We start from the raw sequence: 17,355 nt of genomic DNA, 5'->3' as shown, positions 1-17,355 counted from the left end.
CGCGCTAGTGCAGATGGCTGCGGCTGGCTTAACAGCGGGAAAAAGGCTTCATTAAACCCGCGATTATAGAGATGTACGACTGTACGACTGTACGACCTGTATCCGCGTTAGGTGGGCATGGTTGTCTTACGCAGCGGCTATTGTAAGCTTGCTCCTAATCTTCTTTTCGTGGATGGCGGTATACTCTCGAGCCAATCAATCACGACTCCGGAGACAGTGGGTAAATCAGACTTCGGTCCCTTTGATTCACGACTTCAAGTCTTCGACATTGACGTTTTTGTTTCACGGGTTGGATCGTGAAAGTTTAGAACGTATGGAAGATATTGGCGCTCCCAATCAGGGGAAGGACTTGGAGATGAAGGTAAAGGAGGTCATAGTGAAATGGGTGGCGACGGAGCAAGGGTGGAAGCTGTCGTCCATGGTTTCGTGATGTGCGAATCAACGATCGAATTTTTCTTGGAAACCTGCTTAAGCTCTATTATCTTCAACTGTTGCATAAGTAATAACACTAGTCTTCACCCTTACCCCCTCGTCTTCGCAACCGTTCGCCTCGCAATCAAACTCGTACCATTCATACCCCTCTTTTATTCAGTATTGGCCTTCTACTGTTCGCATTTGGCCAAGTGACCAAGCTCCTGGCCTGGCTGTTTCTACACCAATGACAGCGCCTATTGTATGACCGATCAAGATCACGGGCGGAGTCCTCACCGCTCTGTTGCACGTTTTTAACGCCCCCTTTGCCACTCATAGTGAGAGCAAAGTCCATCCTGATTTTGACGCATCGTGCTGCCGCAGAACCTTTACATGTTGCTATTACGCCAGGTTCTGGGTTCCTGATGATCGGGTGTTGGTGCGCTTCTCGGTTTCAATATGTTAAATAGCGGAGGATGCATCCTCCATGAAGTCGATAGCGCTTGCCTTCAACCGTTCTTCATCGTGACGGGACTTTTCGGCGGCGTGTCGACAAAGTTAACGCTCCTCCTGGGTGATCCGGTCGGCGTAGATGTGTCATATTCATACCACACGCCCTTGACCCTTCGATTCAGCTTTCTCGGTGCAGGACTTATTCGGTTGGCCATGGAGCTGAATGAACCCGCAGACGGTGCAGAATGGTTACTGGCCGTGTCGGACATGGCTATGTTCGAGCTCATCTGCGATACGGACGTGCTCAGGTTGTCAATGCCCCGCATCATGGTGTCCGACGTGTTCGCGAGCTTTGCTTGATTCTTTGAGAGGCCTTGTATTTGGGTTGCGGTTGTCTTTATGATGTCTTTGATCCTCTCTTGTGATTGGAATGTTGTGTTCGAGAGGGCAATATAGTGGGATGCGTTCTGATCGACGAGCGCTTGCAACTTAATCTGGGAGTCGGCAATAGCCTTGATCTGAGTGCTGTTCGACTCGTTGATCTCTTGCATGGCTTGTAAGCCGGCTGACTGCGCGACTGAGAGCGCGTGAATCTGCTCCGCATTGGTTTCGACCACACTCGCTAGTCTCTCCAGCTTCTCAAGCAGGCCATCAATGGCCAACGTCGCAGGTTTTTGCTCGATGGGCTGTTGCGGCGGAGCGACTGGGTAGCCATTCGCATTCTGCAGCGGTATAATAGACGCCATAGTTCTGGGACTATCCTGCGATGTGTAGAACCACTTGTACCGAAGGTGGAAGAACTTCGGGTCATCTTGTACGTGGTCTATATCTTCGCTCTTGAGAACGAAGAGCTGCGTACTCGGGCGTGCAGAGCCAGGGCATTCCCGCTGGACGAGGGCCCACCATTGCGAGCAGATGGCGGCGGAGGCAAACGTAAGAATGTGCGGTGGTGCGTTGGCGTAGTCGCTCTATAAAGGCCTGTCAGTTTGAGAGGGGCGTATTGAGCAGAGGCTGGCATACCCTCAGCGCATACGCATAAAACATGATTCCGCCATCGTCCTGCTCTTCCGGGCCTTCCTCTACCACCCGTTCTCTACTCTGCCTTGTTGGCGAGCTTAGGGGTCCCGTACTCTTCGGGGTCTCGGCGTTCATGATCAATCCAGCAGCCAGTGAGATACTGGGATTCTTCCTTGGATGCGCTTTCCTTTCGGGTGATGTCTGCCTTCGATTATGTATGCGCTTCTCGAATAGCGGCGTTGACGCGTCCATGAGTGCTGTGAAGTCGGGCATACTCTTGGGGCGTGACATGGTCTGTGGAGATAATAGTGGGAAAAGGGTCGATATTGCAGATAACTGGCCTGAACCTTGTGTCGCGAAGATGCCACCTGTGAGAAAGTGACACGATGATTCGGAAAAATGGGAAGCTCGAGGAGGAAGAGGGGTTTGTGAGCTATATGACCTATAATAAACTTTCCTGGGGTGCAGACACGGGAACTGGACTCGATCCTTGTCGATGACCTCACATGTGTCGCGAGAGGCCAAAATGGGCTGTTCACTGCGCGGAGCTCGCTGCGCAAGAGGACAACGAGCGACGGACACGCAATTCACGGAGCTGTTGTTGTATGCATTGCACTGTCGCACACGGTCTTCGTAGCGAGCTCGACGCGAACCACGCGGTCCCACGCCGGTGCATGCAATACGGTACCTGTTTCATTAGCGGCCACAGGGGTAGCGCATGGAACGAAGACATGATCGAGAGGCGTTAGTGCGAGGATTTGAAGGTATCATGACAAAGTGCAAACAATGCATAGCGCTCGAGATGGCCGTTGTGATAGGCTCGGAATGGAAATATGAGGTGGAGTAGGAGAAATGCATCATGACGTCAATGCACGTGCCAGCGCGACCGTCTCGCGTTTCAGAAGAAACACCACCACAGTACGACTCTTCGGATTACCTGTTCGCCCATGTCGCTTTGCAGTGAGTTGCTCGAGGTGTAAAGAGATGACTAGGTTATTAAAATAAGTGATTGGACGCACGTGGAGGGTTCGCGTGCTTAGGAAGTCTGACGGCTGCCAAGTGAGAATGAAACGAGGAAGTAAGAGGGCCATGTTGTTACATTCCAGGTGGGTTTTCAACTACAGATGGGTGTACAAGGCTTTGGCCGTTGGGTCGAACAAGTTGAAGTGAACCGCAATGGTTTGCACAAGATTTGTATTTGCGTTGCCCTCTGCCTAAGCCATTTACATTGATAACCCTATAATTTATGTTGTCGTAGGAAAAGACTACCAACGAATGCAGTAATAGAGCATGCTAGAGAGACGACTGCGAGGCGAGTTAGCAAGGTCCAAAGACGAGAGCGACTTCACATACCGTGTGTCCAAGTCAATGCCTCGACATAGGATCCTATAACCGCTTTTCCGATCAACGGCGTCGCTTTGTCGGCATAGTGCACGTCTGACACTGCGCGTTCAATAATTTTCCACCTCTTGTGATCGGAGAACCCCAATTTGACAAGCCGATGATCGAGGCCCCTGCTCAATGCTTCTTGAAGCACAGCACTCACGCCTGCCATGCCTGCCAAGAAACCAACGGAAGATGTAAGATAGAGCGTTGAAGTCGCAATAGCAATGAAAGCCGGGGGTATGGATACTTGGACGCTGATGAAGAGCGCCGATAGCACGATGCCCATGCCGAAGCCACCAGGGAAGATGTAGAGGGATTCGAACCAGTTGGTGTGGCCATGCCAGCGGAGAATCAGTAAAAGGTATCCAGTGGCTGCTACAATCGTGGCCACAAGGATGAGGGCTTTGTAGCGGCCTGTGCGGTGGATAATGGTTCCGGACAGCATACCTCCTACGGCGTTGCCTACCACTGCAGGGACAAGATGCGCTCCAGCGACAGTGTTTGATGCGCCTGCCGTTACCTGGAAATACAGTGGAACGGCAAACATGAGTCCGGTTTGCGCCGCAGATTGGAAAAACATGACGAAAAACGAGACTACTACATCTCGCTGGCGTAATAGTGAAAGTGGAAGCATCGGCTCCTTGGCTATCCAGGCTTCTGTCGCCAAGAAGAGTGCACCAAACACAGCGGATCCAATAAGCAAGACCATGATGATGGGAGAAGACCATGGAACACGATCACCGCCGACTTCAAGAGGAATAAGCAGGGCCAGAATACTCAATGTCATCAGAATAGCACCAATGAAGTCGATTCTCGCCAGTTTACTCCTTGCTGAGCCGTCATCCAGATGATGATGGGGGCGAGGGGGAAGAGTGATTGCAACCAAAAGGATGGCTATTCCAGCAAGCGGGACCTGGCCCAGAAAAGACCATCGCCAACCCACAGAATCAGCGAGCCAACCGCCTAGGGGTCCTCCAATACTACGACCCGTTGTCGCAACAACGTTGATATATGCGCGCCAGCTTGCCACATCCCGCAGAGGGGCCAGGTCGGTGATGAGGACAGAGACTAGGGCCGTCATGCCACTTGAGCCCGCTCCTGATATGACACGACCCAGAATCAGAGTCGACATGGAACCCCCTATGCCCACCAGACCGCACCCGAACGCAAACAGCGCGTACGCTAGCAGTAGCATAGATTTGCGGCCATATATGTCACTCAGCTTCCCGTACAATGGCTGCGTTGATGCTTGCGCGAGGGCGAAACTGGTCAAGAGCCAACTCGAGTCGTGGAGTGCGTTGAACTCGGAAGCGATGATGGGATGCGTCGCGAGTAAAAGAGAGCTATCCGCGTTGGATATAAAAGTGCCTACGAGGAGAACGCATACTATACGACCCACTGACACCGTCGCTGTGCTTGGCGTCGTACTGGATGTTGAGTCGAGTCTTGCCTCTTCGTCGAGTGCGGTTTTGGAATGCACTGAGCTTGGTCGAAAATGTGATGCATCGTCGGAAATGTCGCTGGATGGTATACTGATACTGCTAGCCGACGAAGTAGTATTTGAGGAGAATAGAAGCGGGGTCCTTTCGGTCTTATTAGTGGCGTCCGCCGAGGCCATAACACGCAGTGGCAGCAGGGTGCGAATATTAGAGATGCGACGACATGAAAGAATATGGGAGACGCAGAATACTTTTACCAGTACTGACTAGATCTCCTCGGCATCAGCACAAGATTTCTTCAACGAAGAGTCATTGTGCATCCGAAGACCAGGCCCGGCCGCGTCCGTATGCAGGGTCGGAACATCGCTGCTAGGATGCCGATGTTGCAACACAAGGAACGGATTGCGTTATCGAGAACCGAACAAATAAAAACATCTACGTCAAGCCCACTATGTTCCTACAGTCGATCAGACCCAGTCAGACCAATGACTGTTGTAGCGATAAACGAGCCCATCGTTCTCAAACTGGGGCCCTTCGGCATCAATAATGTAGCCATCTTCGCAGCGACTATATTCAATCTTCTTCTGCTGCACCTCATAAAACTCATCAAAACGGGCCGAAAGAGCGTCGCGTAACTTCTCCACGTTACCATCTGGATGCAGTGCACGCCACGGCTCGATGCATGTGCGTCCTTTGCATGACTTTAGCACAAACAACAGCCCGTCAAGTCTAGCTGCAACCTTGTGGAGTGGAAACCCGAGCAGCGTTTGGCTAGGACTGCGCTTATTGCTGAGAAGATTGCGTAGTTGACCCGGGTCATTCTAGGTTCATGTTAGTCGCCGTGATACAGCGGTTTGGAGACTACACGTCATTACGCACGTTGAGATCGTAGAGCTCATGCTCCTTGTTGCACCAGACGGAGTAGTATAGGTTATACGAATCGCCGATGACGCGTAAGGCCTTGTAGGTGTTGTTGTGGTGAATCCGGACTATGATTGTGTCAATATAAACTTCAACGGCAGTGCTGTTGTTCGTACCTCCATCCCAATCCTTTCCTTCACCTGCCGCAAATCCCCAATACTCAACATTTACATGCTCGTGACGCTTAACGCTGGCTTTTGCTATGCCACTTTCTGAGGTTGGAATGACCTCGCCATCAAAGTCCGCCCTAAGAGGGGCTCCAATGAGCTGAAGAAATGTCGGCGCGAGGTCAGTGTGTGTTGTCACTATGTCCGTAGTGACATTCTCAGGTACATTGGGACCGCGGATCATGAGGGGTATATTGATGTCTTCCTCGAACCCACACTCTTTTCCCGGCTGTAAGCGATGCTGGCCAATGTGGTACCCATTGTCTGACGAATACACGATGTATGTATTGTCCAAAATGCCATGCTTGCGAAGGCGGCTAACGACGCCATCAACAATCTCATCAATACCCTGCAAGGCGCGAAGGCGGTTGCGGTAAAAGTGATCATTGAAGTCAACATTTTCCTTGCTCTGGCGAGCAAGACCACGAACCCAATTCACACCAGATGGCTCTTTAGGATTGAAATTTTCCGTTCGGGGAACCTTGGCATCGTTGAACAGATGTTCATGTCGCCCAAGGGGAATTGGTGGAGAGAATTCGGCTACGTTATCATCAATGATACCTTCTGTAGACCTGAACTTTACGTTGCTGTGAGGGGCGACAGGTGCAACGGTCAGGAAGAACGGCCTCTCTTCTTTGACGGCATCATTGAGGAAGTCGTAGGTTTTCCGAGCGAGGAGTTCAGTCGTGTGCTCGCCTTCGTGACGAACAGGAGCATCCTTGTTCCGCTGATAAGTTGAGTTCAAGTACTGATACGTATATGGATCAAGCAAGAAATCCTGTTATGCATTAGCATGCAAAAGACAACTTGAGCTTATTTTGCACACCGATCCGGTAAAGCCATTTACAAAAGGCGAGTGGTAGTTATCAACAGTATGCGCGTTGAAGAGCTTCCCGGTGTAGTATGTATTGTATCCGGCATCCTGCAACCATATAGGTAGAAAGTTGTCATTCAATCCCTGGCTGACAAACTTCGGATAACCGCCGTCTGCTCTTTTCAGCCATACATTGATATATATGGTAGCCATTACACTCACATGGTGGGAACACATCCGTCACATTGGTATTGTGAGCCGTCTTGCCCGTCCAGAGCGAAACCCTCGAGGGGCAGCAAAGGGCGACCGTTGCATAATGTTGCTTGTAGAGAGTACCTCGCTGAATAAGGTGCTTTTGAACAAAGGGCATGTAATCTAGCGAATTCAAGTGTAGATCCTGGTCGTCGGTAAGGATGAAGACTATGTTTGGTCGGCCAGATGTATGTAGTGTGCCGCCCGGGACCTGTAATTTGTGCTCTGGGGTGAGTTTTTGCTGGCTATTGAGACCAAGGCCTAGATTGGCCCAAAAGAGGGATGACCAGACCATTTCGTTTTTTTAGGGGGCTGGATTGAGGTTTATCGAGGGGCCTCTCGGTTTGTACCTTCATACCTAAAGCGATGGAGCGCTTGGCACATGATTGCGTGCTTTGCGGCTGCGATCACACATTAGGGCAACGTGCAGCTGTTACATGATGCAACACGCCGACTCTATGCTATGAGCTCAACGATTAACAATCCTGGATGCGGATGGCAAAATGTGTGAAGCCGTATCGGAATGGAAGTCCTGATGAAGCGTCGCGAACACCTGGTGTTCGATGTCACGAGCTGACTGATGACTTGTGAAACCCCAGCCGCGGCTTGTTGGTCAACACCTCAGTTCCTCCATCATGTCATCGCTATCAACTTCCGACTTTTTAAGCATTGCTGCAGTTTTTCTCTGCCTCAATTTAGCAAGAAAACAATATGGAATTTTGGATTCTGATAAGAGCTATATTAGGGGGTATGACGTTGACGTTCCGATCTCGCGAGACGCTTCCAACCGGATTTCAACCATCCACAGACCAGGTAATCCCTTCATAGATGAGTACCGTAGATGTTAACAAATCGCACAAGATCTTGCGCCAACCGTCGAGCCACTCGGGCCAACGTCTCTCATGGTGAAGAATAGTAGCTAAAGGAAAATGCTCGAAGCGTCCTCGCAACCTGGATCCTCATCCTGAAAGCTTCTCCATCACTAATTAATGAAGCACGATCAACAAATCGTGACAGTAGCCGAGAGGTAACGTCTACTTTACGCCCGCAGGCTCGACGCCAACCTTGACATCGAAGTACTCCATATCACTGAATCCCCGGTCGGCCAGCCAGTCAGGAACCTTGGGGATAGCCGAGTCAAACTTGGTCATCCACGGCTCAGCATACTTCTTCTTGAAAATGATGTGGATGTACGGTTTGACACTCGGGGAGAAAGTACTAAGGAAGACGCTGACATGGCGAGCCGCAGGTTTGCGGTGGATGCGCACAGAGGCAAGGGCGCGGTTACGCAGGATAGTACGCCAGAGGATATTCATCGGGCTGCAGGAGCGGTTTTCCAGGACACAGCGGCCGAACAGGCGGTACCTGGTCACCTTTAGTAACTGAACTTGGTCTTCTCCAAGTGGAAAGTTTGCCGGGTCACTTACAGATCCTTAGCCTCACCGTCATCCTCAGGAGCGTAGTGGACCTTTAGATAGCGTCCAAAGCCGGCTTCGATCTTGAAACTATTTGCCCAGATCTCTAGGAGCGGAAAGGCCTCGATCCCGTCGGCGGCGAGCTCCTTCTCGTTGGGCTTGTCTCCGATTGCAATAGTCAAGTTGCCGCCAAAGGGCAAATCGGTCTCGCGCCGACCAGGAGCTGGGAGGTTGGCGAAACGGGTAGGTGCTTCGTAGTAGAAGGCTTGCAGGTACTCGACAATATCGGTCAGGTCCATACCAATCTCCTGCTTCTGCATGTAGATCGGGCGGTATTCATAGCGGAGCAGCTTGCAGACTTGTGTGAGGCCGGAATAGGGTCGGTTAGTCTCGCGCAGAGTAAGGCCGGCCTTTGACCTTGGCTTTATGATAGGGCGCGTCGCCTTGGAGCCGGAGATTGCGCTGTCAAGCTCGTTGCCGATAACATCAGAGGCAAGAGGGCGTGCACGATCAAAACGGGTGCGCGAGCGCAGAGATGCCATGCGCGGGCGGTGGACGAGGAGAGCCTGCTTTGGATTGGCGTACGTATGCTGATAGACTATGTTTCGAATCTCTAATGTTTGTCAGCTCTTATCACGGAGTTTGATCATGAGATGATACATACCACCAGGGAGATCCATGAAGCGGAATGGCGCCTTTTGACCGGATGCCACAAGCTTCAAGCTGGTGCCATTGGACTTCTTCTTGAGGGGCGCCTTCTTCACGCCGGCTCCAGTGCGCGCCCGCTGCTTGGCCTTTGTCTTGCTGGTTGCAGCAGCAGGCTGCTCCGCAACAGGAGCCATGAGCGAAGCAAATGGCGACGGTGGCGGGCCATATGGAGAAGGGGGCACGGAAGTATGCTGTGATTCCATGATGATGCTGTTGCCGTTGCTAGGACCGGGAGTGGAAGGAGGAGGCGGATGACCAAACTCCATGACGGAGGAGTGAGGGGGAGGAGTTGTCTCGCGCCTTGGGCTGTACACGTTAGTCGAGTTCATCTCACCATCATCATCGGTGGCTTGTCTTGGGATGTCACAACACCAAAGGTGTTGCCCATACTGGAAGAGTACTTACGCCATGATATTGATGCTTGGGGAAGTCACCGCAAGATTGCAAGAGCTGTGAGAACTTGAAATATAAGAATAAAAATAGTCGGGGCGCTGGTGGTGTCAGGAAAACAATAAAGACGCATGAGGAGGTCTTAAGCAACGAAAGTTGCTCGAAGGTAAAGGTGAACGAGAGATGCACCTACGATGATCGACGCAGGGATCCCCAACAGCGATCAGTGTGCTGTCAAACTCGAAGTCACCGCGACATTAGGAGCGTGGAAGAAGAGTAGAAGCTGAGATAGTCGATGTGACGGAGCTTGTCATGATTGCGTAGTTCTAGTATTGTCGATTTGGAAGAATGAGCAATGCCGAATCGACATCAAGATCAACTATCACGTTGGCGGAGGCACGACTGCTGTCCCGTAAGATAAGGCGCTGCAGATAGGTTGTGATTGTATAGATCTAGTTCGCAGATCTCTCGTGAGGTGCGCATACTGTTAGTTTATAATGCTTGTAGAGTAATTTTCCAAAGGCTAGCCACGCTAAAATAGCAAAGAGGGGCGCAATGACCGGTAGTAGTAAGGACGATACCTCTGCTACATTTCTTACCCTGATTTAAGTTGGCCGGAGAAGACTGGTAGAAAAATGGGACGAGCTGGATTTAGAAGATCATGCTGCGAGCGAGCAGTCGACGAGTCAATGAAGGTGACCAGGATACCTGTTGATTTTTATCGACTCAGCACTCGATGGCTTTTTTTTTTTTTTTTGAACCCGTTCGCGTGAATCTAATTGTCAAGCACGGAGCGCCTGGGCGCGACGTGCGTTCGAATGGATCCATCACACTAGAAAGGATAGTAAAACACTACGGATGTTGCATCAGTGCTAAAAAGCGCATTGGAAAACTGCACGGATATGCAATATAGAAAGCGCGTTGTAGCATTAAAGGTAAATCTCAGGTAAGAAATACCTATCATCCAGTTGCGTCTGCGGAATTTGAACATCAAGTTTCCCAAAACGCGGTAAACTTCGATGGAGACTCCGAGGAGTTGATGAGATGAGGACTGTTGTTTAGCTGCCGGCGGTCGTGACAGAGTGTGGGTTGGAGATGCGAAAAGGTAGGCTGAATGGGTTCATTGCCCTATAGACTTATCGAATAGATTTCTATAGCTACTTGAATGCCTCTAGGCCCACCCATTTCTGTTGTCATTTTGAAGTGAGTCTGGGATGTTTTGAATCTACGTAGTATGATCTACACAAGAGTTGAAGATTTACTAAGCAAAGTCTGAACTCTTTCCGGACTACGCGGTAATTTGACTGCGCTGGTAGCTTGATAATGTTGCATGGCTCGTTCACCTTATGAGATATGGTCAGGGTATGGATCTAAGTGTGCCAATGTCAGTGTTCTAGGTCGCAACGTCTTCGCAAGACAGAAGGAGCGACTGCACGCGTACCGCTCTCACGACGCACCAGGACTCCGTGTAATCACAAACATCTCCGCAATCAAAGTACTTTCACAGAAGCAGCAGTAGCTCAACTATGGTGTATGCGCTTGGGAAATCCTCTTGGTTCCTCGTGAAAGGTCCTTGTGGGAAATAGTGGCGATTTCTTGATTGAGGTCCGACACCGCTACTCCGGATCTTGACTATGGAAGGCTCTCAATACAGCAAGGCTCACGACGGGATAGCTCATTATACGGTCGTGCAGCCCATGTTTGACGATTTGCTCTCGTATCATGCCACCCTTCCCTTTCCATTCCATCTCCCAACCTCCAGCGCCAAGTGGGGTTTTCCTCTTTTCCTTGATTCTCTCTAATTGGTCAAATAGCATGGATGATGGCGGCTCTAGCGTTGCGTTGACTGCATGCCAGAACAAAACGTCCGAATGGATCCATGGAATATCATAGTCATCTTCGGCATGGATAAGTGTAATGTCGTATTTGCGGTGTCGATCGTTGACCTTAACAGTGTCTAGGTGATGGATGACTGCCGCTAGCTTGTCCTTAGATGGGAACTTGGTGACTATAAAGCGATTGAGTAATTCTAGGAGCGAAGGGAAAAAGGCGACTGGTGAGAGCAGAGGAACCGTGCCAGCGACTTTGTAGGTCCTGGTCAAAGATTCTACGTCGGCAAATGGCGCCACAAGCACGGTGCCAGCGAAGAGTGTGGGAGGTGACTGCATCGCGAAATGGTGTGTGAGAGACAGCGCAACGCCTGTGCCGATAGATTGCGCAAATATTACCGTTCTCTCTGGAGGCATACCTGCAGTCTCCAGCGCGAACTTAGTCAAAGTCAGAGCGTCCGTAAGTAGGCCTGTTTCTGATGGCCATCCCGTACTTGTTCCAAAGCCACGATAGTCAACGACAAGCACGTGGACATTTTGAGACGCCGCCGACAGCGCGCGATAGCTTTGAGGTCGCCAGCCTGAGCCCAGGGTGCCTGCTGCGCCATGAAAATAGAGTACCAGCTGGGCAGTAGGATCATCTCTGAGCAATTTGAAAGATAGTCGCTCTTGAACATCTGAGCATAGCCCCGTTGGCTCTTTGCGAAGCTCGGCTTGGTGTTGGCGGTAGGCCTCTAATGGCAAGACATGCCATGCATGCAAGGTCTCCCCATCCGGTGTTGTCAAGTGAAAAGGTGTAACCTGATTTCGAAGAAATCCCCACTGCTCCGGAGTATTGACGTCTTGGAACCAGGTCAGTGTGACGCGATGTAAGTATATAACATGATCTTGGAGCGAGGGGATCGTGAGGAGACAGATGAAGGCAGCATACGTCGCGACGAGACCAGCGAGAGTGCCAAGGAGAGGCTTCAACACAGCGGAAGCTGAGGGCATAGTAATTGGGGTTATGTAGGAGGAACGAAGAACAAGCCAAAAGGAGAGCGACAATGTTTGTTTCGGTACTTGGGATCGAAGTGGGATGTGTCGGACACGCTATGTTGTGTTCTAGCACCAGCATGATCTAGCGGTTAGCGAACCTATCATGTGCCTGGCGCACGTTCACACTCGGTCTGTCTCGCCATGCTCCACTCGTTCGTTCTACCCTCCCTAAATCATGTTCATGCTGTCTTGTATAAGGAGTTGTGCGTTGTTTGAGTTATTAAGCTAGTGTTCGAAAATACTTGATTGGCGGTGACTGTCACTTGTTTCCCCTCTACTGCTCTGGTCAACGCTAACCCAAGAGATGAATCCTAGCGGTCCAGGGCTGTGGAGACACAATAGTTGCTTGTAAGCATCGATGAAACTTTGTGGTTGACCGTTCCTTATCTGAATGCATCTTCTCATATGTCATTCGATTCATACACACCTTCACAGCATGATTAGAACCAGGTACCGAAGTCAAGAGTACATCGAGTAGTGTAGACAGTGGTAGTCGGCAGGACCTACGGCTAATGGTTTTCTACTACAATAATATGCAGCGGGCAGAGACCAGGCTGATGTGAGTGAGTTCCTGACGATTGGTGATGAATTGTGAGGTCCCATCATCAACAAAAAGTGCCGCTAAAAATATCCTAGGGCGTCAAATCAGTACGCTATCCAAGATGAGCTAACAGGTTGACTCAAGCCGTTCAAAAGTCGACTTCGAGTTGAAGATCCTCCAGGTTTATACGATCCGGTTTGAAAGGTCAGGGAACGGGATCAAGAAGTACGCGAATGGGATTTTATATTATGTAGTGACTGTATACTTCGAATACGTTTGTTACCGAACTGCATCTGTGAGTAGAGAAAACGAAAAGCTGGATGATGACTGAGCCTCAAAAATTGTCCAAATGCCCAAAGTCTTATCACAACTCAACGATTTCTCCATTGACAACTGAATGAAACTCTTTGAACCCGATCATAAGGCTCAAAGCTTACATAAGAAGTCCGTAGCCTCCGGAAATACATGCAACTGCAAGGGTAATGAATAACAGGAAAAGGCCTGGAAGCAAGCTTGCCGCCGCAGATGCCGGAACAGGTTTGGCATCAAGGCGTTCAAGACAGTACGTGACTGTGTAATTCGAATTTTGAAGGCCACAGAGGATCTTTACTTCTTCGAAATAGGTCTTCGTTTCGCAAGTCTTTTGACTTTGGTTAAGACTGTTGAGGGTGTCTGGAGCATACGTGACGTTGTCGATGACGGTAGGACCGGCACAGCTGGTGAGGTCGCTAAAGAAATTAAGGGCTATATCCAAAAGCCTCTCTGCTGGACCCGCTGTGCCTGACATGTTCGCTGCAGCTCCGACTATAATTTGCACGAGTTCTTGAAAGATGTTAGCTTTCGATTAGCTTGCAAATGTGGCCTGCTTACGAGATGTCGCATTCTGAACCGTAACCTCAGTTCCATTCGGAGTATTCATGATGCCAATTGCCACGGACAAGTTGGATGCGCTAACCGGGACTTCAATTTCGTGAGTGAGGTTGTTCCACTTAATTATATCATTTGCCTCAACTGAACCGAGCGACCAGGTGTTGTTACTAGGAGTGGAGCCTGTAGTGGCTGCGATAGCTAAGACTAAATCATCCTCTTTGAAATCGCGAGTCACTCCAACGATTATCTCTTGGATACTAAAACTGAATCGTCCAGCAAGAGCCATGTTGACCAAGAGGAGGAATCCAAGCAACTGGTGCTGTAGACGAAGACCAGGCATATTGAGCAAAGGAGTGCGTGTAAGGGCAAGAAATACTGAAGCCAGAAGTTGGAAAGGGGTTTCAGAAGTTATTTCAATAAGAAGAGCTATGGCGTTGTGTCAAGGTGAAAGATATTCAAGAACTCGAAAGCTGAAAGGCACGCTTGTCTTGAGTATCTTGACAAGGAACCATGAAAGGCTTTAAGTAGATTTGAATTAAAAAACCGCCGTCTCTGCTTTGTTGGCGGCATAACTTCCATCTGTGGATCAGCGAGAAATTTACTGAACTGAGCTAAGTTGCGTCACTCAATTCGAATCTGCACATGTCTTGCCCAATAGGACACTGTTCAATTCACAGCCTGCCACGCCTTGGACAGGGGGGATCGGGCATTATCAAATCATTCCTTCACAGACAGTTTTCTGTGATGCAGGGAGACGAATTTGGATTTTCAACATGCAAATGTTCCCTGAAATAACCGCCCTCGCGATATTAGTGTGCTTGGCAGTTGCGGAGGCACACTGGAAAGGCTTCGATCCTACCGACGCAAACAGCGGCCTGCAGGGTGACAGCCGGGAATATTTGGCCTGAAACGTCATTTCCGTCGCCTACCCTTGATTGCAGTACTATTAAAAGCATTAAAAGGCGTAAAAGCTGTAGCAAACGCAAACTCACCAACTTCAAGGCTATGCTCGGGTGCTCAGCCGGACACTGTACGGATAGCAGTAAAGAGATGTTTATAGTTTGCCACACTGTTTGAATGACAGGTTTTTGTACCTTCAATCACGAATATCTCCATATTCAGATGGCAGTGGCTTATTAGGTAATCCTGGGGCGTAGGCGATCTTTCGGTTTTCTCCTGTCCCTGTCCCGGCCCGTCCCGCCCTGAGCTATTTACATTGGTCATGGTTAGTGCTCAGCCTTGCTGCACATCGCTCGGTTGCACAACCTAAAACGTATGCACCGTGACAGTGGCTGCGTGTAAACCGGTCAAAGACGCGAATATTGCAGGTGCATGGCGCTCAAGTCTGCAAGCTGCTGTACAGGTGGAAAAGATACCCAAATTCGGTTCAGCGATGGAAAAGCAAAACTTTGTAGCTGCGGTATTAAATATTATCACGATGGGAGAATGATATTGAAATAGCGCGAGTTAAATGCTTCGAGACGAGAACTCTCTATCAAGTTTATACCAGAGGAATACAAGGTGTCAACAGAGCGAAGAAAAAGCAAAGTCAATACATTATTTAGTGCCAGAGCTGAGCCGGAGTTGGAGCTAGCCAGATATCGCACTTCCCCGAAAACTAAACTGAGTCCGATGAAACGCCTCGCAATACCAGAAATAGCTTTACTGCCGAAGTAGGCTATATTTCGCCTGATGCCAAGAACTTTTTCTCGTAAGTTGGGATGTATCCGCCAATCTTGTCCAAGTAGCTATGTGTTGGCTTTCAGCACAATGGAATCCAGGTCATGCTGCGCCTCCAACTCCATGTCGATAGTCAGCTTGTTGATCCTTCGCGTTTCACTCATAGCGTGACTACAGTATCGTGCTGCGAGATCGAATTTTCCACTGCGCCAACACCATCGCCAACGACGCTGCGCCATGTTCCACCAATGTTCTACGTTTTGTTCTGAGATCTTATAGTCATCCAGAGCACACGCCCATATGCTCACCTGCGCATCCAGACTCTGATCCGCCTGCAAGTGCTGTAAAACTATCGTCATTGGGCATCTTGGTCCTAGGACTTCGAGGGCGGCGTTTATCATAAATTCTACGAATTTTTGAAAGACGAGCTCACGTTCGGAACCCCACAAAATGGAACTGATACAGTACGTTATCCGTGATACCGATACCTCTGTACTTTGGAGGTCTTCCATCGTCTTATGAGCCGCTTGACCAAATGATTGCCGTGCTGCAGCAAAGGCGTTGTTGCGCCAGAGTGACAAGCCTTTTGTGAGTGCGCCAAATATTGCATCCGGAGAAGTTTGGCGCCCGGTCAGCCATTCTCCCTGTTCTCTCTTTATCAACGTTTGCATTGCTCGCAGGAATACGTCAAACCCAGCGAACTGGTCTGGGAGTGCTGGAGAGCGTGGCACCGACGGCATTTCAGCAGCTGCATACCGATAGTCGGTCACTACAGTGTATCGATTTGTCAGCCTGCTTAGGTGATGGCTTTCCAATGCTCCGGATTTGATACGAGACTTTGCATATCGGACGAGCTTGTCGTGCCGGACCGGGACATGATCGCCTGTGACGGGTTCACTATGGAGCCCAAGAATCCTTGCTAGAGCTTTGCCCTTCTCGTCGGATTTGACCTGTTTCGAAAGCCCCCATGCTTTTAGCCGCTTTTTGTACATTTGGTCGCTATGGACGCTTAGACAGATATACCCTCAGCCTTGTAAAAAAAAATTACTTACGTGGCATCAAATTTGTGTTCTGTGCGTATCTTTTGTATGGTATCTTCAAGAGTCATATCCAGATCTATGTAATAGTATTTGAGCTTCGGTTGTATCGTCGCCCACATCATAGGAGTGTGAGGCCGCCGTCTCTTTTGGGCGACTATGCTCGAAGGTGGAGTATTTACGTCAGCCATCACTCGATAATCAATGGCCGATGATTACGGTGGTATTGTTCCAAGGTTGGTTATTGTCACAATCAACACTAGTGAGAATTCGGGATCTGTAGGTTGCAACTAGTTTGGTTAAGTTTTGTATTCCGTAAGCTTAACGGTGGTAGATTGACGAAGGATGAAAGTGTGGGCTCTAGCGTGCAAAGGTTCTTGAGGCCCCGCGTTGGGCTTTACTATAACTGGTTAGTGTCTTGGCTTGGGCATCAAGGATCTCATGGTTGGATCTCCAAGGCCACCAACGATAACAAGCAACAGCACCAACAGCCCGCGAAGGTTTATCCGACTGCGATGCCGATCAAGATCGTAGTAGTTGTACACGATAGCAAAGTACCTGGATAACTGTAATATAGCCTCTTCGTCGCCGTTACTAGAAATTCGTACTAACATAGAGTGTTTCTTGGGCCATGCCGATGACGATGAGTTTGAGGAAGGTGTCTTAGTTTCACCATCATCTGGGTCTACACTGCCGAAAGGGGGGGGAGTTTATCTTGAAGGAAGTCTGTTAATATCATACAGGTTTCTTGAAGCTCTAGATAGGAAAAGCACCAAGTTCCGGAGCCAGATACGGATCAAGCTGCTCACTCGACATTGTTCGTATATTGATTGCTACACCACTCAACCCTTCAGTTAATAAGCAGGAAGTACTATTTTACGGGTCGTGGGGATTGAAAGCTATCTCATGTCTTGCTCAGGTGTTGCAGTAATAGCGGCTGTTGTGGCAGTCCAAGTGAGCAGAGTAAATTTTCTCATGGCCTAAATC

General features: G+C 49.6%; 7 protein-coding genes across 7 annotated transcripts; all 7 read right to left on the bottom strand.

Moving 5' to 3' along the window:
* Positions 1-447: 447 nt before the first annotated feature.
* Positions 448-2,559, bottom strand: K460DRAFT_330936 (uncharacterized protein). Its single transcript, XM_040930791.1, has 2 exons — positions 1,885-2,559; positions 448-1,832 (listed from the first exon to the last, which is right to left on the bottom strand). The coding sequence occupies exons 1-2, from the start codon at positions 2,170-2,172 to the stop codon at positions 921-923; spliced, it is 1,200 nt and encodes a 399-aa protein (XP_040791765.1). The 5' UTR covers positions 2,173-2,559; the 3' UTR covers positions 448-920.
* Positions 2,560-2,989: 430 nt separating this feature from the next.
* On the bottom strand, positions 2,990-4,998 carry K460DRAFT_330933 (MFS general substrate transporter). The gene is made up of 2 exons (XM_040930790.1): positions 3,235-4,998; positions 2,990-3,186 (listed from the first exon to the last, which is right to left on the bottom strand). Exons 1-2 carry the CDS (start codon positions 4,883-4,885, stop codon positions 3,119-3,121), a joined length of 1,719 nt encoding a protein of 572 aa, XP_040791764.1. The 5' UTR covers positions 4,886-4,998; the 3' UTR covers positions 2,990-3,118.
* A 175-nt stretch (positions 4,999-5,173) lies between these two features.
* Positions 5,174-7,155, bottom strand: K460DRAFT_278274 (arylsulfatase-like protein; the record flags this gene model as incomplete). Its single annotated transcript, XM_040928238.1, has 5 exons — positions 5,174-5,527; positions 5,586-5,695; positions 5,744-6,572; positions 6,621-6,781; positions 6,831-7,155. 5 exons carry the CDS (start codon positions 7,153-7,155, stop codon positions 5,174-5,176), a joined length of 1,779 nt encoding a protein of 592 aa, XP_040791763.1.
* Positions 7,156-7,894: 739 nt separating this feature from the next.
* On the bottom strand, positions 7,895-9,249 carry K460DRAFT_404436 (uncharacterized protein; the record flags this gene model as incomplete). The annotated part of the gene is made up of 3 exons (XM_040936724.1): positions 7,895-8,225; positions 8,288-8,888; positions 8,940-9,249. 3 exons carry the CDS (start codon positions 9,247-9,249, stop codon positions 7,895-7,897), a joined length of 1,242 nt encoding a protein of 413 aa, XP_040791762.1.
* Positions 9,250-10,834: 1,585 nt separating this feature from the next.
* On the bottom strand, positions 10,835-12,267 carry K460DRAFT_365110 (alpha/beta-hydrolase). Its single transcript, XM_040933123.1, has one exon. It carries the CDS (start codon positions 12,193-12,195, stop codon positions 10,990-10,992), a length of 1,206 nt encoding a protein of 401 aa, XP_040791761.1. The 5' UTR covers positions 12,196-12,267; the 3' UTR covers positions 10,835-10,989.
* Positions 12,268-12,969: 702 nt separating this feature from the next.
* Positions 12,970-14,008, bottom strand: K460DRAFT_428660 (uncharacterized protein). Its single transcript, XM_040938296.1, has 2 exons — positions 13,652-14,008; positions 12,970-13,603 (listed from the first exon to the last, which is right to left on the bottom strand). Exons 1-2 carry the CDS (start codon positions 13,989-13,991, stop codon positions 13,215-13,217), a joined length of 729 nt encoding a protein of 242 aa, XP_040791760.1. The 5' UTR covers positions 13,992-14,008; the 3' UTR covers positions 12,970-13,214.
* Positions 14,009-15,111: 1,103 nt separating this feature from the next.
* K460DRAFT_415609 (uncharacterized protein) lies at positions 15,112-16,698 on the bottom strand. The gene is made up of 2 exons (XM_040937743.1): positions 16,384-16,698; positions 15,112-16,330 (listed from the first exon to the last, which is right to left on the bottom strand). Exons 1-2 carry the CDS (start codon positions 16,557-16,559, stop codon positions 15,400-15,402), a joined length of 1,107 nt encoding a protein of 368 aa, XP_040791759.1. The 5' UTR covers positions 16,560-16,698; the 3' UTR covers positions 15,112-15,399.
* Positions 16,699-17,355: the final 657 nt, after the last annotated feature.

The sequence above is a fragment of the Cucurbitaria berberidis genome (genome assembly GCF_010015615.1).
Source record: "Cucurbitaria berberidis CBS 394.84 unplaced genomic scaffold K460scaffold_2, whole genome shotgun sequence".
In the NCBI taxonomy this organism is placed as follows: Eukaryota; Fungi; Ascomycota; class Dothideomycetes; order Pleosporales; family Cucurbitariaceae; genus Cucurbitaria; species Cucurbitaria berberidis.
This window is presented reverse-complemented; position numbering and strand designations above follow the sequence as displayed.

Coding starts and splice junctions, on each gene's coding strand:
- K460DRAFT_330936 (XM_040930791.1), bottom strand. CDS start 2,172: ATGTCACGCCCCAAGAGTATGCCCGACTTCACAGCACTCATGGACGCG. Junction 1,833..1,884: donor TTTATGCGTATGCGCTGAGG/GTATGCCAGCCT, acceptor AGGCCTTTATAG/AGCGACTACGCCAACGCACC.
- K460DRAFT_330933 (XM_040930790.1), bottom strand. CDS start 4,885: ATGGCCTCGGCGGACGCCACTAATAAGACCGAAAGGACCCCGCTTCTA. Junction 3,187..3,234: donor GGCATTGACTTGGACACACG/GTATGTGAAGTC, acceptor CTCGCCTCGCAG/TCGTCTCTCTAGCATGCTCT.
- K460DRAFT_365110 (XM_040933123.1), bottom strand. CDS start 12,195: ATGCCCTCAGCTTCCGCTGTGTTGAAGCCTCTCCTTGGCACTCTCGCT.
- K460DRAFT_428660 (XM_040938296.1), bottom strand. CDS start 13,991: ATGCCTGGTCTTCGTCTACAGCACCAGTTGCTTGGATTCCTCCTCTTG. Junction 13,604..13,651: donor GGTTCAGAATGCGACATCTC/GTAAGCAGGCCA, acceptor ACATCTTTCAAG/AACTCGTGCAAATTATAGTC.
- K460DRAFT_415609 (XM_040937743.1), bottom strand. CDS start 16,559: ATGGCTGACGTAAATACTCCACCTTCGAGCATAGTCGCCCAAAAGAGA. Junction 16,331..16,383: donor GAACACAAATTTGATGCCAC/GTAAGTAATTTT, acceptor AAGCGTCCATAG/CGACCAAATGTACAAAAAGC.